This window comes from Pholcus phalangioides, unplaced genomic scaffold, assembly GCF_987345545.1.
Source record: "Pholcus phalangioides strain wild (caught in Gottingen) unplaced genomic scaffold, Ppha-v1.0 ptg000011l_1, whole genome shotgun sequence".
Taxonomy (NCBI): Eukaryota; Metazoa; Arthropoda; class Arachnida; order Araneae; family Pholcidae; genus Pholcus; species Pholcus phalangioides.
In genome coordinates this window covers 22,003,001-22,029,237 of record NW_028301604.1, presented here as the reverse complement: position 1 = coordinate 22,029,237, position 26,237 = coordinate 22,003,001, and the positions used below count along the sequence as shown (strand labels likewise).

The 26,237-nt window shown below is 35.8% G+C and overlaps 1 protein-coding gene across 4 annotated transcripts in view; it reads left to right on the top strand.

The window, feature by feature from the left end:
• The window catches only part of LOC149080222 (homeobox protein Dlx6a-like), a 71,097-nt gene extending 45,584 nt beyond the window's left edge, over positions 1 to 25,513 (top strand). For all 4 annotated transcript variants that reach the window (XM_089239287.1, XM_089239289.1, XM_089239290.1 and 1 more), the window contains one exon: positions 24,150 to 25,513. In XM_089239287.1, the coding sequence (XP_089095413.1) occupies positions 24,150 to 24,563 (414 nt within the window). In that variant the 3' untranslated portion in view covers positions 24,564 to 25,513. The remainder of the gene's footprint in view (positions 1 to 24,149) is intronic.
• The last annotated feature ends 724 nt before the right edge of the window (positions 25,514 to 26,237 follow it).

Sequence of the window (26,237 nt, the reverse complement as noted above, 5' to 3'; positions counted from 1 at the left end):
ATGCTCGTCTTCCACCCTGAAGGTTTCTGTCACGGTCCCGGGTTCAAACCCTAAGGAGGATATAGGTAAGATGTTTTCCCTAACGAGCTTGAGGCGACCACAAATAGACAGCGCCTTCATTTCCAACCGATCTCATTAATGGCAGTAAATTGCGATATGGCCAGAGTTGGTGAAGTAGGCTCGTTTTTGCAGTTAAATACGGAATTACTCAAACACTACATTTCTGCTACAATTGACTGAATACAGCTAATCCAGCGTTTCCCAAAGTAGGGCGATATCGCCTCCTGGCGAACGACGGAATGGTCCAAAGGGCGATAGAACCTACGGGTATAACATAGGATCCTATGGGTTCGCTTGAGTTGGGGCGGTGAGAGAAAATAATTTCTGAAGAAGTTTGAGGTGGAACAAAAATTTTCGGAAACTATGGGCTATATAGTGACTAGCCGCTAGTCTATTACAGTACATGTCACCCGTCTCCCACGATCTCTCAATTTCTTTTTGTGGGTTCATCTCCTGGGCATTTTTTACGGGATCCCTATTTAAACCTTTAGAGACCTTATCGTCAAAATTAGTGTCATTAATGTGCCATCAATGTGTTTTACTCCAGTGCTTCATTTCAGTCTTTCATATTTGACCACATATTCCATGATGAAAAATGCTTGTTTAGATGAGTTTTATCACCCCTTTTGTCCAATGAATTTTGAATCACCCTGTATAAAAAATCTCTGTTATCATATTTGTGAAACGATCGTAAGTGAATGCGATCTATGCTATTGATTCTCTTCCCGTCAACCAAAAATAATTTCCGTAATCGCATAGCTGGTTGAGGACAATTTTTTTTCAAGTTCTAGTCAAAAAAGATGTTTTTCGACGAAACTGGAACAAACTAAGCTTGGACAAGCTCCTTCCTTAACTTTCTCCAGAAATACGGAAGTAGACGTCGAATAGAGTTCTTCGAAGTGAACTTTTCCGTCACACTACGTTGGTCTGGGAGCTTTCTCACGCTCATATAGACTAAGATTTTCATTTTATGCCCGACGTCGTTATGGTTTTTTCCTCGTTGTTACCCCTAGGTCCGTTTTTCTGAAATCGACATTTTTTTACGTAGTATTGCATTTTCTCGGAAAGTTAGAACGTGGGAAAATGCCCGTGACACACTAACAAGATACGAGATTTACCTATAATGGCGGTTGGGTGAACGGTAAACAACCCGTACTAAGAAGGTAGCAGTGCCTCTGAGCGAAATTCTACGATGCTATTTTGTAGTGAAATGAACTGTAGCACTGAATGAAATCACACGTAATGGGTCCAAGTCTACACCCGTACTTTTTAACCACTGGCGGCGAAACCAAGACCAGTAAAAATAGAAAAAAATAAATAAATAAAAAATCAGAATTGATAAGTGAGTGGCCGTTTTCGAATTTGTGGTTTTCGGTGAAATTGTTTTTGAAATTCTAACTGACACGTCAACGACACATAGCTGTAGTCTGCTCTTATCTTATAGGTCGGGTACAGAAAACAAAAGAGTGAAAAAAAATCTTAGCGGTGGTGTTTTTTCGATTACTTCCCGCTAAGTTCGCGCTCGGACAACACTGTCAATGGGCAAAGGATAAATAATAACCTACATCAAGTTATGTCCCTGAAAACCATTTTTATGGGATTTGTTGACGTGAACTCATTTTCTAATGAAGTGTATTATGTTCACAACGTTTCGCACACCCTGCACGTACACCTTAAGGGTTTTCCCCCATACCGTATCGATCTGGAATGTAAATTTTCGAAATCTTTTTGCCCTTGTACCTCGGTAACATGATTTAAAAGTTAAAAAAAGTTTTAATTTCTTCTAAAGTAAACTATACTCTCCCAATTTCATAGATAAGTTGGATCGTCTGCGGTCGTAGTAGTAGGCTAGTAGAATTCCTCTGGTATGGAAATTGAAAACTAAAGTTTATGAAATAAAGTTCAATAAAAAAAAGTTCATGGGTGTAAATTATAGGCTCGGATATTTTAAAATAGAAATATCCGAATATATAAAAATTAGCTGATTGTGTTTATTATTTTGAATTTAATTTCGGGGATTCAGTTTTTGGGATTCTCCTATTTTAGACATATGGATGCGTTTTGGTGATGTTAGGATTTTAAGAAGAACTGTTCAAACATTTTTCTTTTCGTGTAATTTGAATAGGCCTATTCTATATTTCGATCGAAAATCAACTCAAGCTTTGGTCAACGCTTTTACCACCTATGAATAAAAATATCGTTACTTGCAAGAAATATGCAGCTTAGCACAAGAACTCGCGCACTATTCTGCGAAATATTCAGAATGCTAACGGAAATAAATTAGGAGGAGAAAATTCTGTGTCACAATAGCTTGCAAGTAAATGAGAACGTAATGTATTTCCAACATTTCATCAATTATATACCAGTCTAAAGCAACGAATTAAAATTATGAAAACATCAAAACATCAATTAAATCACCGTTTATTTATTACACATTCTATTGTTTTGTTATGATTAACCTCTTCAGTCCTCAAGGTTATTTTGAATTTTGCATTTTCTACGTTTAATTTTAACTGTGCAACTGCTTAAACTTATTTCTTGCCGACAGATGAGTATGAATTTGCCACCAAAGTTTTTACAATATCTAGAGCTGATTTTGAGGTCTTTGTGAGCATTTGATTCAACTAGGCGGACTTTTTTTAAAGCGCTGTTCAGTGTCTCTCATTGGTCTCGCAAGGACTGAGGAGGATAAATTTATAAAACAAATACTAAACAAAAATTGAGCCATCATCGAAATCTACTTTATTAATCTCCAAAAGTTTCAAATCACGAAAATCCTTTCCACTTAATGTAATGAATTCTACCACGGGTTCATTCTGTATGAATTATCCTCACATGGAAATACAGGTATATATTTTCGTTTGCTCCTGAGTGTTTAGCTTTATTTCTTTAAATTTAAGTTTCGTTTTTGTTGACCTCATGTCAAAACAGGTTTAGGTTAGAAATTTTTTACTTCTTCAGATGTCATCCAAATGACCGAGAGAGTTTCTATTAGTATCCCGGTAGTCAATAATGGATCGAAAAATGCTTTATGGAACGAAAGGGTTGAAAAACTAGTCAAAAAGACGATGAAATGTTGTTTTGCCTGCATCGATGTTCTTATGGCCGACGAAGCGTTTCGACGACGAATAACAAGTACATAAAGACACAACAACTACTACTGAGAGAAATACGAAGAAATTACAAGAAAAAATATAATAATAAAGAAACTTTTAAAGGTGGGGGGGGGGGGAAGAGCTTAGATGTATCTTGTCCTTATTCCGGCAGGTGGCTCAACGTTTCCGTCCTTGAGAATAGTTCCATGGTTCACAAGCGAATCGTAGCCTTTCGGAGGACACATTACAAAGACAAGATTAACAGAAAAAAGAAAAGAAAACACACATAAATGAAAAAACTGTCTTCTTTGTATCTTTTTCCTTGCTCTCCTTTATAATTATTGCAAAAAATAAGTACCATTTTTTTATGTCTTACGTTCGTAGTCTACGATGGAATTTCCTATAGGGCAGGAGAAATCGCATTATGTTAATCGATACGTCGTGCTCGGTGAATATGCATTCGAAAAGCTTCCCGAAACCCTTCATCTATAGCCATTTCGAGGTAATATTCGAAAACATTATTACAAACGATCGCCATGATAATTTCTCCCTTTTTTCCGTCTGGATTTTCGGACTAATTTTCAGATAAATGATATAATAAAAAAAAAAGTACGCGCGATTGTGTGATGCTTAGAAAATTTATAGTTATTAAAGATTATGACCATTATCGTCACCTTACAAACGAAAAGTTGATTATTTACTATACAATATGAAAGTAGGAATTATTGAATTAACCCTTAAATACAGTGCAAAGGGTAGTTTAAACGTTCATGATTGCAGCCAATTTGAAGATAAAAATTCAGAATTGCCTTTGCATATAAGGTGAAGTAATATTCTTTCCTGAGTTTGCTGGTAGATGTCCCAATTAACAACAACAAAATTGTTCGTTGCGGAGCATGTGTGGCTGTGATTTCGCTAATTTGTTAAAATTTTTTTTTTTTTTTTTACCTTGAGAAGCTGCATTCCGAAGCAATATTGCTTCAACACATTTATTTAACGTGCGACTTTTGAGGCTTTGCACGTCTTCGGTAAGGCCTTGTATAAACAGTAGCCTATACCATTTGGAATTTTGCAAAATTTTTGTTCCACAATCGTCCTCTTCTTCAAAATATTTCTCTTATCATCGCCCAAACTTAAGCCAACCCATAGGATCCTACACCGAACCCAAATCTTTATCGTTCTGGAAACTTATATCGCCCCCCCCCCCAAAGGACGACGATATTGTCCATTTTCTGAAGGGACAATTTTGTAGAAAATAATGTCCATCACCTTCAGTTTCGTGATCAATTGATTGCTCTATCAAAGCATTTTTGTTGATAGTCATGAAATTACGACAGAGTATTTTGATGCTCTTTTAAAAGATGATGAACGGATATTTTGGTTGTGGGATAAGATGTAACATATTTTGGTTATGAAACTCGTTTTATGATTTTCACACTATCCCCAAGTATGAACTCGTGTTGTCTCATTTTTCATCAGTGAGTACAAGCAACTCTCTCTGAGCGAAATCCGATATTCTGAAATTTTAAATATCGTCAAGTCATTGAAGGGGGCGCGCTTATCTAATCTCTCGTGATGTAGGTTAACACGTTCTGCCTCTTGTATCTTGTGTGCAAGCTCTCGTTATTCACCTCCATCTTTCATGGATGAGCTCAAAGTGGGGTATTTTGAAAAATGGCTTTTCATGGAAGATGAAGCTCTCTCTCTCTCTTTCTCGCTGGTGTTCATTTGCATGCTGCTGCTCCGTGATTCGTGAATACGCGTGTTCACTCCTTGTTAAGAGCACAAACTATACATGTTCGGGACACGAAAGCCATCGTTGATGAACGTCGCATAACTCCTTTCATGTACACCCTTCGCCTCTTACTTCTTCATTTTGGATAAATTGTATGTAACAAAATATTGGTTGTCTTTCGTTTGCCTAAATACATCGGTGTTGCTCGAGCGATCACAAGTGAATTCTATTTTTCGGAGCAAAGCCGTGTGAGCGTATCTTGTTGAAATGCAAAACGCATGGTTCACAATTGCAGTAGAGCTTCGAGCTATCTCTTTAAAAAGTATTTTTAATTTTATTTAAAAAAATCTACATTATCCAAAAGAAAACTTGCTATCAACAAATATAAACTATGATTCTGAAAATTTTTCTTTCTGTGCCTGAAAACGGTCTAAGTGTCTATAATATGTAGTTTCGAAAATGCGTTAATATGTACTTTCAGCGAATACCGTTGTATGGAATTTTAATTTTTTTGATTTTTTTAAAAGGAGGTGCCTAATGAAAAGTCAGTGATTAAGAAAACTTCGCAAGTCATGTTTAAACGAAAACTAGCCATTAATTACCTCATTCCCGAAACATTTCAACATACGACGGTCATTTTATGTCCACGAGAATTAGTTAGACCAGAGTCTCCCAAACATATTCATCTAATTGGCCCCCTTCACAGAATTTTTTCTTCATCGCCCACTTGTTGAGCCCACCCCGAGGACCTTATATTGTATCTGTGAGGCCATGGCCCCTAAGGGCGGGGCTGGTAGGGCTCTAGCCCTGGGGCCCGGGACAAATCTCACAACTTTTTGCTTTTTCACGCTATAAATTAACTATAGAAGGGCCCGTGAAAAGTCTGGCTGGAGGCCCGCAAAAGATCCCAGCCTAGGGCCCTTCTCCAGGATGTGGGAGCCATGTCTGTAGCGTCTACCGCCTCTTGGTACGTTCCTCTCCCTCCAAGGGGCAATATTGGGCATTTTAGGAAACACTACGTTAGACCAAAATGTGTAGATGGATGTATACACGAAGACTGTCGTATTCGAGACTTGATTGGAACCCAGACTCGTCGGACGTAAAGTTGATGTTCTAACATATAGCTAATAACAATGTGGTGTTCCTACTTTGATCAAAAATATAAAAAACACACACAAAAAAAAGCGAAGGAAAAACCACGAATATTTTTAACTGAAATAAATGTCGGTAATGAATTTACCTACTAACAAGAAGTAGACCACGTTTGAAGAGAAATTCTTTCAGCATAGACCACGACTCCTCGGGTTCACGTGTATACTTGCGAGCGATGAGAATTTTGTTTCCTAATCTCGAGGCTTGTGGTGGCTTATCTCTTAATTTGGTACAACGTGCGTAGCTCAATGTCTGACTAGTAAGGTGAGGCTTTCTTATCAGCAAAAAGATCGACAAAGAGGAGCATCAAGTCCCCACCCCCGCTATCAACTATCAACCTGATGAAAAATTACCTTCAAGAGGGCGTGGTTCATTCTGGGGCCCCCCGTATATCTCCCGAACCCATCGGCGTATGCAAAACTTTAGATGGCAAAGGGTGAAACGATTAGGAAAAGTGCGAGAAAAAAAATTTAAAAAGCGTCGACGCCTTCTTCGCGCAGAAACAGTCACTCACATGTCTGTCCTCTGCTGCGGTCATTCGTTTTTTCTCGATTATTTTGGTTATGTTTATCAGCGATCCTCAACGCATTTTTCGAGTCGCGAGCACTGCGTAAAAGAGCGCCCTTTCGCCAAGTTTGACAAACGTATGCTTGGATCATAGGACAATCAAGATAATTGTAATCCTTGAATATAATTTGTACGGGGGTTTGATTGGGATGTTGATCAAGTGCTCCTGATAATGAAATCAGACATGAGCTTTGAGTACTCTTGGTGCTGCAGGGAGCACCATGGTGGTCGCGAACAACAGGTTGAAAATACCCGATATACAAACTCGTATGCTCGCTTCTGAATATGATGAAAACTCATCTAACATGTATTGCTTTACAAATGCGTATCAATAGGCCAGTTCTTGAATGTACGAGCATTAAACTGTCTAAGGTGCCCTAATCTAGATTTCTGCATCTCAGTCCAACGTGATTATCAGTTATATCCTATAATGATTTCTCTACGTTATGACATGATCTCCCGCATTGTAATTTTCAGGAACATTTGTCGGAAAAAAATGCCATTTACAATGTTTCACTTCGTATTTTCAGAAAACAACGCTAACAACAATCGACAATTTAAATATAATTCATCAAATGAATGAACTTTGTAAATTTCAAACTGTTTTTCATGACTCTTGAATGACCATCGGTATGCGAACTGAACCTAATTAGTATCATTTACTTGAAAGCAGACTAATTATATTATATACCAAATAAAAAGTTAAACTCCAAATCAAACAAACAAATTTCCATAATCACAAGAAAGTCGAAGAAATAATGGAAACTAACTTATTAAATATTTCGATAAAATAAGTGTATAGTTTTGAACTGTATTTAATTTTTAAAACTACTCGAATAAGAGTTCATTATTTTATCCGAGTTTTTAAGGTTTTTATTTGATTCATATGCTGTATGGAAGATATTATGATTTTTAGTTATTAAGGCTTTGGTAGTTCATTTGGTTTCACATATTTCTACCGCCCGTTCATGGAATGTGTCGATGTTTCATATAAATTTGGAGTTAATTTTATCATAAAGCGATATTGAATATTCAGATGCTTCCTTTTTTTGTGAATAAAAGTAGTCTATTTGGGGATTTTTTTCAATCTTTGAATTTTTCAATGTTCGACCAAAACTTCGGTCGCTTCTTTATTCCTTTTCCAGGATGGTAGAATTATACAGCCAGATCTAAGTCGTATATCTTGAAAAAAAAATCAATTTCCCAACGTTTTAATGAAGCCAAATTATCTAAACATCTCTTTACATATTACTGTATTACCTATTTTTTTAAAAATATTCTTTTATACTACCTTATACATTCATTATATCTACACAGTTTCAATCTTAATTTTCTTTAGTACAGCGGAAATAACGGACAAATAAAAGACGTCTTCGAAAGAAAACAAAAGCTGCTTCAGTCGACTATCGGAAGCCCAAATAGAATTTTTTTTTTAAAAATAGAAAGATTGTGAGGGAGAAAAAAGTTTTTTACCTGTATGTATAAAAATAATAATATATACAGTATTTTTATTTTATTTTGATTGTGCGGTGAAGTGCACCCAAGCATTGAAGGATGTCTTCTTTTTTCTTTGCAAACTTGATTCTCAGCCTTATTTATACGAATGAAATAGCGAGTTAATAAACACAAATTTCTCTCTAAAGATCAACTTTCGCGTGTCGTTGTAATGAGATCAAGCCGAAATCTGCTTTCTTTTCTTCCACCGTCCAGAGTATTTCGTCGCTGGAAATTTAAGAAAACTATACAAAATAATTGTTTTTTGTTTCATAATATCACTAAGTTTGTAACGGGCGTAGAAGACTCGGTTACGTTTTATTCCATTTTTATACCTTATTATTTTACAACCGAAGTTTTAAAAAAATTTTATCAACTCTTACCAAGTTGATGATAAGCCCACTTGCGTGCTTTTTATAGCGATTCCTTGTCTTGCTGTTGATCTTTAGCTCGTCAAATATTATTTTGGACAGATAGACAACAGAAATTAAAATTGTGTCATTCGAATTAAAAAACCATGATGCTTGACATAATCGTTCTTCTTTTCATACACCTCGTGAATTAGCAGGTTCCGTTTTGAAAATCATTCAACCGACTTTTTTTTAATTTAAGAATCTTGAAGAAGTTTCTGATAATCTATTTTGTGCATTTCTATCCAAGCTCGCTTGAAACATTCTATTCTTTATTTTTTAATTGCATCTCCGTTCAGGGGCGGCTCAAGCTTACCTGCCACCTATGTTCGAAACCTCATGTGCCGCTCCTAAAAACGACCCTGGCGGGAGGACGACCATGCTTTAGCCTAGGTGACTCTGGGATAGGTACTACCCGATTTTTTTAGCCGCACATTATTGTTTATCAAACAAAATGTCCACGACCATACGTCCCACTTTTAAAGGAACTGCCCCGTGTTTTGATTCAGACCAGACTTATTTTACTGTTCTTAATTACGCCAGATAACCCGATCCACATTACAAATATATTGATGTGAGCCATCATTACTAACACTTATCCTGTAAAGAGAAAGTGTATATAACTAAGCGACTTCTATTAAGAAATTTATATAAAATTCGTTTCTCTGGTAATCCAGAGCCGGACAAGTAAGAAGCCGAATTTTTCTTTTGCTTTTATTTGAACATTCCAGAAAACGTACTGGGTTTGGGGCGCTAACCAGGGTCGCAACTGGTGGAGCAGGCGGGTCTTGCGGTTGCTGAACGGATGGGGGCGCCGAATGCACCTTTCAATTGCTTCTTCTACATTGCATGTGGGCGCGAAAATGCGTTCTTGTCCTGCTGAAAAAGTATCTAGCTGCGGCCTTGGCGCTACCATCCTCACTTGCCCCTTGTGACAGAGTACATTCTTGTTTTTGGTACAGTATTGCGACCCCAGTCTGTTCCCTCAAGTTTTCTCGGCATCTTCGTTATTGAAATATGGCTCAAAAGCATGATGTCATGTGAGTTTTTACTATAGAAAAATTTTAAAATTTTGGTATCTAACTAAAGCCTAAGCTGCTATCTATCCCTTACAATCTGCCGCGCAGGTGCACCGCACCCCTTGCACCCTCGCTTGAGGCGCCCCTGCCTCCTTTCCGTACATTACGTTCTTTGCTTGATGTGTCATAATGCATAAAAAATTCTAGGAGTTTTATCTTCATTTTTATTTGGCTCTATATTTAATATTCTCTTCTTTATGAGTAAAGATTAAAAGAAAAAATCAATTAACCTATCAAAGATTATTTCCAACACGCGACACACAATACATGTTATTATTAATTTCAGTTCAAGTAAATCGATATCAACTGTTTAAATACTAAAGAAATGAGATTGACGAACCTTGTTGTGAAGATCATTTTCCATCGAAGCAGCTTAATGTTACCGATTCCGCTATAAGAAATTATGTATTCCTATTGATACGCCAAAGCAAAACTTCGGTTTTTTTACGTTATGAAGAAAAAAAAAATGAAACACAAAATCAGGGGGAGTGGGGATCACCTTATAAATATTCGATGAGAAAAAAAGGAAAGTATAATTTCTCTCTGCAGAATTAATGATGCATATTCAATAATAGCCCGAGGCTCCAAAGTTATTCATCTACTTATCAAGTGTTAATCCCGCTGAATTTCGAATTTAAAAGATGATGAAGGAGCAACAACATAGCCCATAAAACAGGAAACTCGACGATAAATTAGCATTCACCACCTCGTCCACACAAAAAAAATTCTCATTTACTTTCACTTCAAGTCTTTCTTGCGTCGAGAAAGAGTAAAGGCACAAAAACACGCTATTGCAAAAAAAAAAAAGTAACTTTCTTACTTTTACAGTCATTTATTAATTTCATATAAATTAGCAATATATATATTCGTATCTCCCTCAATTCTACAATCTAATTCGTATTGTTTCGTCTTCGTAATTGTCATTATTCATTAATAATTTTTTTCTGTTCTTCTGTTGATTATCATTCGACATTCACGCGAATACAGTTTAAAAGTACTTGCCTGTTTCTAAAAAAAAATTATTTGTGTCTGATAGTCTACAATTACGAGAAGAAAATGTGTATGTGAATAGTTATGCTTTTTTCTTGCGTTTCAAGCATTTTGTATGATCAACAACGTTACTTTAATTTAATGCCAATAAAAATAGCAAAAAAAAATCGCATCGTTTTCCGAGTGATGTAACAAATAAATACATGAAAAAAGAACGAGTGTATATAAATAGACGAATTGATTATTTGGCGCTTACTCTGGAAGGTTTTTTCTTTGTTATGGTCTCTTATGAAATATGAGTAAGAAGAAGGTTCCGTTCGTTCTCTGTTTAGCATATGGGAAAATCGTCTCCTGTAGCAGATTGTCAACAATGTGAGAGCGACAAGAATTTTTGCATGTTTCCATCTTTTCTCAGACAAGCTTTTATATATGAACAGGAGAGAGAATAAAACTTTCAAAGGAAGGTGTGGTAGAGAACATAGAATGGGAGAGAAGGTTAAGGCATATAAGATGCATCTGGAGAGAGGGGGAGCGAAGAACACGATGATCGTGCGAAAACTCGCGATATTTCTCCCGCTATAGGAAACCGATATTTTGCTGGTTGCTCAATTCACATCACGAAACACCCATCAGACGCTACCACTCTTCTTCGCCGAGGCTGCTGCTGGCCAACACTCTTTGGCTGTCGAGCCTCTTGGCGCTTTTGCATCACAGTTATATAAAGTCCTCTTCGACTGATAATCAACAAATTTTGATTATCGCTCATCGTCTTGCATTTGATCATTTTTGTCATTTTAAAAATTTTCGTGTTAAAAAAATTCAAAACTGTGCATAAAAAAAACAAATTTTCAATTTGTACTTCTATTTGAACTTTGTCTTTTTTTGCCATATTTATTTATGACCTTTTATTGCACAATTTCTAAACCACACTGAACCGACTCAAAATGTAATAGTTTTGAATTACTTTTAAAGAAAGAGTTTAAAAAATTTGGTTATTTCCTCTACAAAAACTAAAAGTGGTAATGTTTATCAGACTGAATTTCTATGAATGCTACTTCTAAAATTTGTTATTAGGTAACATTACCCAGCGCCGCAACTTGATGTTTCATGAGCCGGTAGAAGAACGCATTTTGGTGTCCCCTTGTAACATTGAAGGAGAAGTTAAAGGGTGAAATTTGGGCTCCCTCTAGTCCGCCAGACCCATCTCCCCCCCCCCCACACCCGCAGTTGCGGCCCTGGCAATAAACATACTAATAATCCAGTGATGATAGTGTTCAGATATTGTCATACACTTTCCATTAAAAACCTCAAAATACGAGTGTTTGCGGGGGTAAGATACATAGCTCTTCATGAAGTCTCGGAGAATAAGATTAAGTAATTTGGTTTTATAGATCAGAATTCTTTTTTATTCCGTCATTCTCTATCGTAATGAATGATAAAATGCCTGTAGTTTGACGAAACAGTCTGTGCTTTTTTTTATTTTCTTTGGCGCTGTTTTCACAAGGAATATCCATGAATGTTTTGCTGTCTGGTAACCATGTACATAGAATTTGAGATACGAAAGTAGGTGGAGAAAGCTCCCATACACCTGCCAATGTTCAAATGTCAAAACGTAGTTTAATGACGAAGCAGGGGGGTCTGAAACACCCATTCTTCATTGCATTCACATTATGAGCACTTTGTGTCCATATCCCTCTCGAAATATAACGCTCAACAACATGCGAATTCATTTTTTTTTTCTTTTCCATCCTACGTATATAGGCTAATATTTGATTTTTAATACAGCGCTATCCATAAAATGTGTATATCTGAAATTTTTGAAACGCACTCTGCTCTAGATAAGGACAATATATCTGTTCCAATCGATGAACAAACTTCTCGATTGACCACCTGAATTTAACTCAGAAACCATTCATAACACTTGTGCGTGTCTGAATCACATGCTGTCATCTGTTAACTGTTCCTATACGACAAGTCAATCACATGTTTTCACTGAAGTCATATGGAGAAACGAATGTATTGCTACAGTTACACGCAGGCTGGAGAAAAAAGCTGAATGTGCGAACGCTTGCTTTATTATGCTTATAGTTTGACGTTCGTTTATTTTTCCAACTGAACGTACCTCGAAAAACGCAGATGATCCTGACATCGATCACTGTACAAGAGTAGCTAGTTTTGATTGCAGTTATCTTCGAAACTTGGAGAAATTCTTACAGGGATAGTTATACAGGGTGTTCTAGAATTCATGGTACATACGTTAGGGGCTGATAGAGAACACAGCTAGATAACACAAATCACACTCCATACAACCCATACCCTCAACAACTCAAGTGCACCTTCCCAGCACTTTATCGACGGTGTGAAACCTTCGTCACTGTTGGCGGTCTGAGTTTTTAGCAGTTGCTGTGATGTCTCTGTATAATTATAAGTCGTTTTTCATTAAATTCATCGATGCCCTTTCATTCTGTCTGTCTATCTAGTTTCTTATCCATTTTATGACACAGCACGTAGTCTACTGCTTAACCACTTTTGCTCCGGACATGGGTTGTATGGTGATTTATGGATGTCGAGTTGTGTTCTATCATCCCCTAACAGAGGTCTTCAACCTTTTCCAGTCGCGAGCACTGCCTGTACCCATCATCAAAAGAAGAGCACCATTACGGCAAGTTTAATATACGAATGCATGAAATAATGATTTTATTCCTCGAATGCAATTCCTCCAAGGTATTTAATTGGAACGTTGATCAAGTGCTCGTGAGCATAAAAATGGACACGAGCATCGAGCACTCTGGGTACTTCAGGGAGCACCTTGGTGCTTGCGAGCAACGGGTTGAAGATGCACCTGCCCTAACACGTGCGCCAGGAGTTCTGAAGCACCCTGTATGCAGTATTTGGCATTACTACGTATTTAGTAGCATCAGTGCGAGTTGGCTTGGATGTGATAAAAGAATTACAGGATAATGATGTCGGAACGGTAACACCAAAACTTTCCACTCAATGAAATGCAATTTACTGTTTCCCTTTAAGGACTGCCTAAAGAAAATGATTTCTTCAATTTTCTGCATATTGCGCTCGTATCTATGGAAACGGCGATTTCCATAGCCACGCTCGCGAAATATTGGTCTGAAAAATAGATTCGAATGCTGTATAAGTGTGCGTTCTATTTTTGTTATCCTTTCGGCCATTCCATATAGTGTCTTTGAAAAAAAATCTTTTCTCTTCACCGGGATAATATTTTTTGTCTAAATTACGTGCTCCTTTTGTTTTTATTACAGCGAGCGATCCGAAAACTATATTGCCGACATTTTTAAAATTACAGTAACTGACTATGACAAAAAATTTAAAAAAGTTACGCGATTGATCCTTTAAAATACGACCTTGTTATTATATATAAAATCATTTTATTCGTAATATTTTTTTCTGGAACTTAGCGAGAGCAATAAGTAGCATTGACCCAATCATTTATCGCATCACGTTCCGTACGACATCCAATTTGTGCGGTAGAGAAAATTTCTAAAAAAAAAAAAAAAATCACGATTTATGAAAAAAATTAATAATAATAAAAAAAGAAATAAATCGCGATGTTATTTATCGTCACGTTCAGGCAGAATATCATTTTGTACTCATATTAGAACAACACATTAATGATTTACGTCAGCCACCGGTTTCCGTACGATTGCTCCAAGAACAAGCGATTTGCTTCAGTAACACCAGTTTTACGACTTCTTTATTCTTTATTCCATTCATGATAGTGAATGTAGTATATCCAGGTGCACGTTTTCTTCGACTCGAGAGAAAAGAAGAATAAAATAAAATGAAAAATAGAAGCTTGAGAGAGTAGTAAAGAAAATAAACTGGTTTTGTCCTGGAGGTTGCGAGAGTCACTTTGCGCCCACTTTTGCTACAGGAAACACATTCATCTGTTTCTCTCTTTCTAGAAATCCTTTTTCTCTTGTCGATGGACGGACAGATGGTTAAAAAAAAATACACACAGAGGCCGCAGAGTTCATGAGAACCGGTATGGTCTGACGCCTAGAGGCTTCCGAGCCACTCTTGACGAAATCGTTGCATCCTCAAATTCATTTTGGGAGGAGTCAAAAACAGAAAAGCAATCGCAATAGAAATCCCTATAAAGAGAACCGCATCACTCTATGTGTGTATGTGTGAGAATGATGCTAATTCAATGACGATGTGACATTCTTACCAGCAATACAAAATCTACCACTAGCTGTCGATAAATTGAAAATTAAAGATGTCGTTCCTTGTTCACCTTTCCTTTCATCTATCAGTTAACCAATCAATCAATCGATCGATCAATTGCGCCGCTTCAGATAACGCTGTAGAAGTAGTCGAACGTCAAAATCGACTGAAAGGTTACGAAGCGAAATGATAACACCAAATAATTTGTAAGTGTCCTCTCTCTGCAGATCAGATGTGGATAGCATTGCCAATGAATCACTGACGTGGCTGCGGAATGAAATGTACATTATGGAGGGTTGAGAATCAAAGTGGTGTTAGTCACTTAATAAAAAAGCACTCTTTCCTGAAAGTTCCCAAAAATCAGTTTTCTTTGAAATGATTTTTTTTTTTCTTGTAATGCACATTAGACTCTGAAGTGACGTATAAACAAAAAAGCATTTTAAGGAAAACTGATTTTTTGTAGCTTTCAGGAAACAACGCTTTGTTATGAAAAATTGCACTCCAGTGACTTAAACCACTTTGATTCTCAACTCCTCAAAAAATTCTCTAGCTTTTCCAGTCAAGTGTCCAGCTATTTTCCTCGCGTTCCAATAAATTTATAATCGAAAGTGCCATTTCGATCGATGTTTCTTTCATTTTCGTGACCGTCTGGTAGTGAAATATTGAGTGGAATACCTGGTACAAGCTTTCACTTGTGAACCGTAGCGACACCTTATCTATCTAAACGTAGCTCATAAATTTACGATGCAGTAAATACAGCATACAAATACAGATACATATATACAGTCGATCCCGCCTATAACATTCCCACTTACAACTTTTTTTCGCTTATTACGACTTATTTTCGTGGTCCCTACTCTAAAAAATTATCATTAAGATTTTCCGTTTAAAGCGTTTTCCCGCTTACAACGTTTTTTCATGACGATTTGTTAAAAAAACGTTATAATCGATCCACTGTAAATACGGTGGATCGATACAGATACTACGATACGGATACACAGCCAATCGCAATAAAAATCCCAATAAAGACAACCGCATCACACTCTATGTGCGTATGCGTAAGAATGATTCTAATTCATTGACTATGTGACATTCTTTATCAGCAATACAAAATCTACCACTGCCTGTCGATAAATTGAAATTAAAGAGAAGGACTTCCTTGTTCACCTTTTCTTTCATCTATCAGTTTACTAATCAATCAATCGATCGATCAATTGCGCCGCATTAGATAAATACGGCTGCAAAAGTAGGCAAACGTCAAACTCGAATGAAAGGTTACGAAGCGAAATGATAACACCGAATAATTTGTAAGTGTCCTCTGCAGATCGGATGTGCATACTATTTCCAATGAATACTATTTCCATACTATTTCCACTGACGTATCTGCGGAATGAAAGATATGCATAATAGTCCTCTAGCTTTCCCAGCCAAGTGTCCAGCTATTTTCCTCGCGTTCCAGTAAATTTATATTCAAAAGTGCCGTTTCGATATTATCGATGTTTCTTTCATTGTTTTCTTCACGTGACAACCTAGTAGTGAAATATTACGTGAAATCACTGGTACAAGCCTTGAACTATGAACTATGGCGACAACTTATTTATCTAAAAGAATAGATTTACGAAGCTCATAGATTTACGATACAGTTAAAGTACCTTAATTCGTTCGGTTGCTTTTGTTGTTTAGCGTTCATTTTTTTATTCACACATAACTAATTAAACCTGGACTTAGAATTGCAAATCGGTTCCAAACTACTGCAAACATCTTTATCCTTAGCTTAGTTGTCTATTTTGGACCTATAAAGCAGAGTGGTTAGTGTACCAACCTTGAATCTCACAGGTCTCTGGGTTTGAGGGCGTTTCTAGAATTCGAGGTCTGTAAATTCTCATTGTGCTGCCTTCTTTTGCATGAAATGACCACAGATTCGTAAAATTATCAAGTTGGATCCACCGCATTCATTCGTTTTTCCACAGATTATATTTTTTCTATAATCTTTGATAAACTAAATTTATATTTCATGTTAGCAAGGACCTTCAAGATCTAATTAGCGGCAATCACTGATGATCGTGTCTTCTTATCAGTTACTACTACATAGTGCAAATATTTTTCGGAAACTTGTACTTTTCATGAAGATAGATTTTACTTGTCATTTGTACGAGCAGGGCTTCAACTTGAGGAGGGTGGATCTGGTGCCTCGGGAGCTAGACCAAGAAGGGCGCTGAGTTTACTCTTTTTCCGTCAAAAATTACGGAGAGGACGAGCAAAAATGGATACTGGCCCCGGGCGAAAACGTAAATTTTCATTTCTAGTGGCGGTCCTGTGTACGAATATGTCTTATCATTTCAGTCTGGGAAATCAGTTGGTCTGGAAAGTATTAACGGTGCTTCTCGACAGACTCACAATTCTCCGCCATTCCTTTTAATCAGCTTAAAATGTGTCTCATTGAAAAAACAACCTTTTCCCAATGAGAAGTGGTTTAATTTTGATAACACAATGCAAATCGAAATCGTAAATACCGATGCAACTTCGTAATCATGGATGTCCTAACCATCTATTTGTTTAGAGCCCCATACACAACAGAGTTCGCTGCACTGAAATTTTTGACAAAAGTCAGGTGGCTTCCCGGTTGATTTGGACAGTGAATTGCTAAGCTTTATGCGCCGGTCCACTCTCATTCACCTTTGCAAGAGACCTTTCACATCAATTGCAACTATACGCTACTCTGTGTGTCCACTTCAGTTACTCTCAGTGGTGCGATTTGTCTAGCTGCGATACACTTTAACGATAGCACTACGAGGAAATTCCACTAACTGACCAGTGTCAGAGATACTATAAAGCTTGGCTGGAAAACTGACAATCATCCTTATTGAAAATCTCATTTTCACAATCAAATCACAATCTTGTTTTACCAGAGATAAACGATTGATACGTTTATAGAATGCTTACATCTCATATAAAATCACATTAGTACAGTTCACAAGAAACGCACTTCATTAAAACTACACGCTGTTGATGTGAAAAGTAAGAAGTGGTCGCAATAATATGACTGCGTAGAAGCACTGGAACGTAAACATCTAAGAATGTATTTATCGTTTTCAGAACTTGGTACCACAAATGTGGGAGGGAGGGGGGGGGGCTTCTCCCCACTGTAGAATTCTTTCTTTTGACCTCAGGGAGTTAAGCCCGGACTTGAAAGATTGTGTAAGTTTTGAGTTAGAAACATGGTGAATTTGAATTTTTGTGGCTTTCATCAGAGGGCAGCAATTAAATTAAAACGTTCAGGAGTTTTTTAAGATGATTTCCAGAAGAAAGTGCCTCCGGGAAAATGTGATTTACTACATAAAATAAATTAATTTAATAGTTTTACATAAAATTTAGCAATAAAATTCTGGGGGAAAAATTATACATAAATATGAATATACCCTGCATCATTTTGCCCTGAAAAATTTGAACGAAATAAATTATTTCTCAAAAAAAAAAAATTCAAAATTTGAAAAAAAATAGATTTGCATACTTTGTTTTTTATACATTTTTTGAGTATCAAAGATGCAAAACCATTTTGGAAATTCTAAAAAATGAATGCTTGGGTCTGAAAGGGTTAATGAAAATGCTATTGCTTCATATCAAATGATTGGGAAATAGGCTGGTGTGCACCACCATCAATACCAGAGTAGTATTGCCATTTAATAGCCATATTGCCACACCTCTCCCAGTTATTTATTATTCTTTCTACTGCAATAAAACAGTATAGTACGTGTTTCATAAAAATCATAAATAATATATGGAAATTTTCAAAATTATTTTCTAAAGAGAAATCGATGTGAATTAATTGTTACTAAATAGATAAAGTACGATGTATAATTAGGAACACAATAGGCTTTAAGGTATATAGTATGATATATAATATACCTTACATGATATGATCGATATATTTTACCTTAAAATTAATTTTTGTCAGCGTACTGCTGAAAGAAGTTTGAACTTACGATCAAATGATTAACCCTAAACTATGCGCCTGATTTTGGCGTAGACAAGTAGGGCAAAGCCCTCCATAGTTTTTGGTCCCTCCGATTTTAAAGAACGTACATTCACTGACTAATGAGAAAGATCTTTCACCCAAGTCGACGAAGGCCCCTGTACTTGTTTTGCTCATTGTCCTGGGCAAAGACATACTTTGCCTAAACTGACTAAAAATATGTCCGTTCGAGCAAACTAAATTGTTGTAACTATTTTTAAACCAATTCGATTCTCGTGTAGTTTTTAATTCCTGTAGACTAAAGGTGCTGAAATGAAAAACATTCAGGGGGCTGGAAGTTGGCAGTTGTCCCGTATATCCGTATATATGAAACTCAAGCCCTTACGCAGGAAGGGGAGTGGTACGTTGCATTATATATTCATTAATTATTTGGAGGCTCAGCCTCCTTGTAAAATTTATTAGTGGGGGGGCGGATTAAACTGCCTCAGCCCCCAAATTCCAGTGCCTATGCTGTAGACGTTGAATTGGAAAAAATACATATGGCGTTATATATATATATATTCTTTCAAAAAAATTTGAATAAGTTAACATTCAAGTCAATGATGGACGTGAAGTAAGCCTATTCTAAAAGTATCCTGCACGATAATAAAAGTTTTTTTTAATTATCAAGTGGACCGAAACAGGATGGATCTGTGCTCAGCTGATAACCAACCTTAGGTGGTGTCGGTATCATTTGTGACGTAGTGACATGAGAGCGGGCGCTATTCTCCGAGAGTTATGAAGACTTCTGAAGGAAATTATGTTCAACGAACCGGTGGTTTCTGCAACAAAAATTCCAGTACACTTCTCGTAGTTCAGAACAATAACCTACTGCTCTGGGGTGATGATTGGGAATTTCGGCTAGAAAATTCAATGAACTTACCCTAGTGCAGCCCACCACAAAAGAAATAGGCCTACAATCTTCTTGGCGTCTAATGATGACTGCTTTCCAACAAGCAGTGTCTTGAAGCCTACAGGTTCCTGTGATATGGATTTTCTTGAAAATTTTCAAGTGCCTAGATTAGCAGCTGTCCCTTGTGAAGGGTCCGAGTTTTGTTCAGCTTTTTCACCTTACAACCAAAACCCGAACAATTGTCTTGTGGTAGACACTTACGGATACATCTCTGCCACAATCTGACGGTGTGTTTTCAGTAAGTATGCTTCAATCATGTATTCAGCAGACATTTCTGAAAAACTGTAGGAGCTTGGCGACCACATGCTTTATTTTGTGAAAATCTGTATTTTCACTTCAAAACTTCTCAAACCATCGACAAATGGTTTATTCATCACCAGTATTCTCCCCAAAACTCATTGCAAATGTTTTCAGTAGCAACAACCACAGAATTATCTATTCAATCATGAATTAAGATAACTCTCTAGCCGGAGTTCTGTGTATTTTTACTGGGCAAGCTTCGAACAAAACAATCGAGGCTGAAACATGTTTTCCATCAACATGATATATTTCTCTGGAGCAACTCTATCATATAGTACCTACTTGGGAAATCCATATGTGCTTTTATTATACTGGAGATGGATTTGTTTCGAAGCAATTTTAAGCCATGCATTGCACTCGCACAGAACATTAAGACATTTTACGGACATATTGGCTAAAATCGTTGGACATAAACGAATACCAATCTTTTTGCATCAGAAAGTTCGTGCAACGAAGTTTCTCGTTTTTACGCTCTTTTATATTCATAATAGAAATTTCGTTATTTCCAGTTTATACGCTTCTTTACATTTGAAAATCTTTCAGTTTTGTTTTCAGTGCTTCTGTTCTGGTTTAAAAGTTATGAAGTTACATTTTCGCAGTATATTTTCCATTAATTATTATTTTATTATTAATCATTTCCTTTTATTATAACGTTCTCGCAAATAATTATAGTTGATTTATTAAATTTTGGAAAGCTAAGGAAACACATAAGTAAATTAACCTATTACCATCACAGTTTTTAATAGGCCTATAGCTAAAATATAGATTACGGTAAAAAATAATTTCTCATATTCTCCGTTGAGGTGCAAAACCTAATTTAAAATTTATTTAGATAATTGTTGTCTTTTTTAAATACAACTCAAGGTATTTTTTAATATTAACGGATTTTAGCGTATCTTAAATTGGATTTTGTAAAAATCATTGGCAGCCGTAGATCTCCATATTATCCCACAAGTATTAACAAGAGCGGATTATGCTGGGTTCATTTGCTTATTATTTTTTTGAACTTCTTTACTTCAATGCAAGATATTTTCTGGTGCTTGAAAATCAATTCCCGTTTCTCGTACATGCGCACGCGCACCTGAAATCTATCCAATTTTCAAAGGCGAATGACGGCTCTTGAACGTTGTAACGCTTCAGAAAATTTTACGGAAATTTATTGAGAGAATAAATAGAATGTTTTAGGTTTAATTGAAAGAGAATTTGAATCAAGCAAGTGTTGAAGAAATGTGTCCAGTGATCAAAAACGCACAAATGCTTCTAATGACCGAATACCTTTTTCTTTTCCAAAATAGCTTCTCTCCAACGTCTCTACCTACTCTTCATGTAATCCGATCTATTCAATGGACAGATCAGAAAATATATATTTTGTTACAATTTTAGTGAATAGTTTCAGTGTTATAAGCAAATACCAAAAAAAAAGAGAGATTTTTTTTCCTCTTTGCATTTATATATCCCCGGACATTTTTTTTTAATAGGAATAACTGCCAAATAGGCTACTGCATGGAATTTTATCCGGTGGACTAAGCAGAATCAATTTCTCTTTTACTGATGTTGTAACTTAGATGCTATTTATTCTTTGTTACGTAGTAAAAATAAACCGTTTTCCTATAGTAAAAAGATACGATGATCGGAGAAAAGACGAAAATGAACTTGGGAAATACTGAATTACAGTTATGATTCTCTTCAGAAAGTGTCGATCATTGTCGGGGAAGAAAGTTTTTCTTATGCGACGATGTTATCACATCATTATGTTAGACGTGAAAGAACAATTCCAGACCACATTCATATACTATATAAGGATCAGGTTGAATTTAAAAACAGACCTAACTGTTTTTAATGTACCTAATTTATTTCTAATGTTCTCTTTGAGACATTTTTTCTGCATTAAAGCTAGCGTACAAGAAAAGTCGCAAGGGATATTCGTGTCAGATTCATGCCCTGACCCCTTAACAACAGACCATTGATTGCATGTACCAAATTGTTCGCGAACATAAGTATGAAATCACGATAAAAAGCGCAAAAAACGTGTCATTTAATTATTCAGAGATTAGGAACTATTAGGATTGTTAAGCGAAGCATTTTTTCCCCTCGTATAATATAATCTTCACAATTTATTTGATTGTTTTTATGGATGTTTATTATTGCCGTGAAATCGTATCATTAATTGCTTGTGAGATCAGAGGCTGTGTCCGTCGTACTCGGTTGCGTATTGTCTCTTTTCTTCTTTTCGCTTACTTGAGCGCAAAAGAACCGATTGGAGGAAACAAACGAGCGAGTGGTCATACATACCTACACAATATGGACCTTTTTCTTTTTATGTTGGAATCAACAAACTAACATGGATGGACCATTGAGGCTTGGCATACTTGGCTACGCTTATTGCTCTAAGTTATCGTTATGCAATATTAAAAAAACTTCTCATCGACCACTTGTGTGCGTCGTATCTTCCTGACACGGTGTCACATTCAATAATGACGAAAGAAATGTTCAAAGTATACGTAAATGACATCAGAAATCACCAAATTATTCTCAATAACACCTACATCATGCTATGATTTTAGTTCAGATTTTATTCACGATAACACTTGCGGTGCAATGTTTCGTCGCATCGAATAAGAAGGGTATGGTTATCCAAAAAAAACAAATATTTTCTAAATTTATTAATATTCGATTAGAGCAGTCTACGTGCCATTCGAAAATAAGATCATATTTACGTTTTTCTATTGCATAACTATTAGAAAAAATGCGTAATTGATCTGCATTACTATTATAATCGTCCCTTATTTCTCTATAACTGCTATATGATTGTTTTAGATTTTTATAGCCATGTTCGTCATCAGATTAGTGTCTCCCGCAGAATGAATTTTTTTGCACGAATTAAAGAATTAAATTATAATACTAAAGTTTCAATATCATTTTCTCTATTAGAATGGCATTAACTGTCATATTTATATAGCTATGAAGAAAATAACTAATATAATTTTAAAAAACTACGTTAATTGGAAATTTTCCCATAAATTTAAAATTTATTGATCATAATTTTATTGTCTGGCGTATATCCCTTCATGTGAAAAATTTTCTGTCAGGGTGAATTTCTAGAACAAGGAAAACATTAAAGTGAAAATAAAATCCTACTGCTATATAAAAGGTGGAAGTGAGCATGAATTACACAAGATCACTAACTGAAGAATGGACCTAGACAACACATACGTATTGAGCTATTGAAAGAGGCAAAGAACAACTAGAGAGGAAAATGATAAAATGAGTTGTAGTTTTCACATGATGCATTACTAGTTGAGAGTAAATAACGGTTGAAATTTTCTTAATTGATGTAAAACTTGTAACAAGTGTTCAAAAAATTTATTCAGTAAGTAACATTAAAATACAATATATTAAATATATATATTAAAATACAATATATTAAATATATATATTAAAATACAATATATTAAATATATATATTAAAATACAATATATTAAATATATATATTAAAATACAATATATTAAATATATATATTAAAATACAATATATCATCGTTAAATTTGATTGTCAGTACCATGACAATGGAAATATTTCAATTACAGTTATTTAATATTTATTTGAATCAATTGCATAATTAAAATTCAATATCAATCATTTAAAATTACTGATAATTTTATTTTTAATTAAAAACACCCCAATTTTATGTAATTTATAATTGTGATGACTTTTGAGAAAATTGATATTCTCTGCCGCCGAAAATATTCGGTATTCGGCCAAAACATTCACCGATCAAATACAATTTCGTTAAATGTCACAAAACGTTTCACACACAGTAAAAATGATTAAATTATTCAAACGTGAATGTAAACTGATGAAATTTAAAATGCCGAATAATGTACGATTAGTTTTCCAGTAGGCCTCTGTATCGTAAAATATTAAATTCGTATGTTGCTAACGATTTCGAAAAGTGAAAAATAATATTTATTTCATCAAATCAAGCTTTTTAAGTGTTAAAACATTAGTTCTATTTTTAATAAAATATTGAAATAAGTTTTCAATATTTCCACGTTTCATGGTTCTGCAAATTTTCAATCATTTTTGAAACGACTTTTTTTGTTCTCACAATTTACTTATATTTACTAATTTGCATTTTAGGTAAAGATCTGGTTCCAGAACCGACGTTCTAAATACAAAAAGATGATAAAAGCGCAGCAGCAACAACAAAACAGCCAGCAACCACCTCCACAGCAACAGCAGCCGAATGCAGGCGGAACGCCGGCACTTCAGCAGCCACCTAATCCAGCGTCAACGCCGCAAACTCCGCCGGAGACGTCTCACGATGTTCATACACCACCATCGGTGCCGATGCTTGGACCGCCATCTTCGGCACAGGGTTTGCCGAACGCGGCCGTCAGCCCTCCGGCCATGAGTCCACCAATATCTTCATGGGACACGGCTTCCTCCAAACCGGCCGTCATGAATTTCACGAACAGCTACATGCCACAATATTCTTGGCATCCCCAAACGGACCCTACAATGAATCAACAGATTCTCACCTATGGAAACTGACAACTTGCATTAGAAAGAGATAACAAAAAAAATACTTTGTTCGTTTTTTAAGAAAAAGAAAATGACTCCTGTGAAAATATAAAAAAAAAGTTTGTGTATTTTCCACTTTTTGACTCGAATGCGTTTGAAATAACGCGTATATCGTTGACGGGAATTGTTTGTAGAGATCATCTCGTCGGTCCACACGAAAGCTTTCTACTCCATCTGGTTGAATTACGATTCGGCCAGCGAGATGGGTTCGAAATGGTCAAGAGTGTTTGTTCACCTGAGTGCCTCGTACGAGAAGAGGTACGCGAATTACCGTGATTACTACGAATTGTGTACGCCCGCTGGAAATCTAACATCTTGCTACGGCTATAATTTCGCGGGAATTCGGAAAATGTGAGAATCGAATCAAAAGGAAATAATAGCGTCGAGTCGATGTGTAGTAGCTTCGATGACAAAAAGTGGCCTCGGAAAAAGTTAAGTTTTTGAGTGTGACGAGCTGAAGTGAATATTGGACTCATCTGGCGAGCCATCCATCGAGCAGCGGCACAAGAGGACTCTTCCAATGCCATCATCTGTCATATCACCACCCATCCACAATCGGCTTACTTCAGGCCAGTAACTGCGCTTACGTTCAGCTAAAATGAACGGATGTTTGCGTCGGATCAAGAGAGAAAAAATAAAATATCAGTTCGCCGATTTTATATAACAATAATGTTCTATACAGCTTAATCTTTTTTGGACGTGTTTGGTGTTCACATTGTATGTAAATTAAGAAAAAATAAGAGGTCAATTTATTTTAATTCGATGTACTTATACGGGAGAAATAAAGTAAGTAACGAAACATCAAAGCGAGCTAGACAGCGAAACTGCACTATTACAGCTAGAGGCCACAAAACTTGGAGTTTTTCCAAGAGACCCTCTACATCATGTCATTTACTTAATTAAAAATTGTACTATAATTACTTTGCGTGAACTGTTTTTTTTTTTCAATATTCAAAATATGTTTTACACATTAACTTCTTTTCACATTCACTGGAAATTTTCTTATTAACGGTAATCTTTTTGCCAGTGGTCGAAAAATACGTCATGATTTTCATTTATGTGAAATTCTTTCATACACCGATCCGATATTTTTGGAGATTCACTTTCTAGATATAAAATTGGCGAAATAATTCACTGATAGGAAATTAAGAAATCCGTAAATTATTTATTCTTTGAATACGAGACCCGTAGTATAAGAAAGGCTTCACTTGAGGCTTGGATAATAAATCTATTTATTATGGGATTGGATAACAAATCTAAATCTATTTATTTCAATGTCTGTAAATGAGTTGAAATTTTATAAATACGTATATAAACTAAGTGCATATTCTATACGCATCTGAACTAAATTCAAAAACAATAAAAATTTGTTGTGGATATGCTTTAATGAATACATATGCTGAAGATTGAAAAACTCCTTCTGATGCATAAAAAAATTTTCTGCTGAATAGATTTTCCAATTTCTTAAATCGTAAGAAAAGCGTTTATGTGGGTATAAAAACTAGATTAATAACATAAAAATAAATACCATCCCTAAAATATTAGAATGTAAATACAACTTTTTATAAAAATTTACTGCAATTTTACGCTCTCTACAAATAACAGTTCCCAGAAAGTTTTCTCATACGATTCAAAACACCTTTT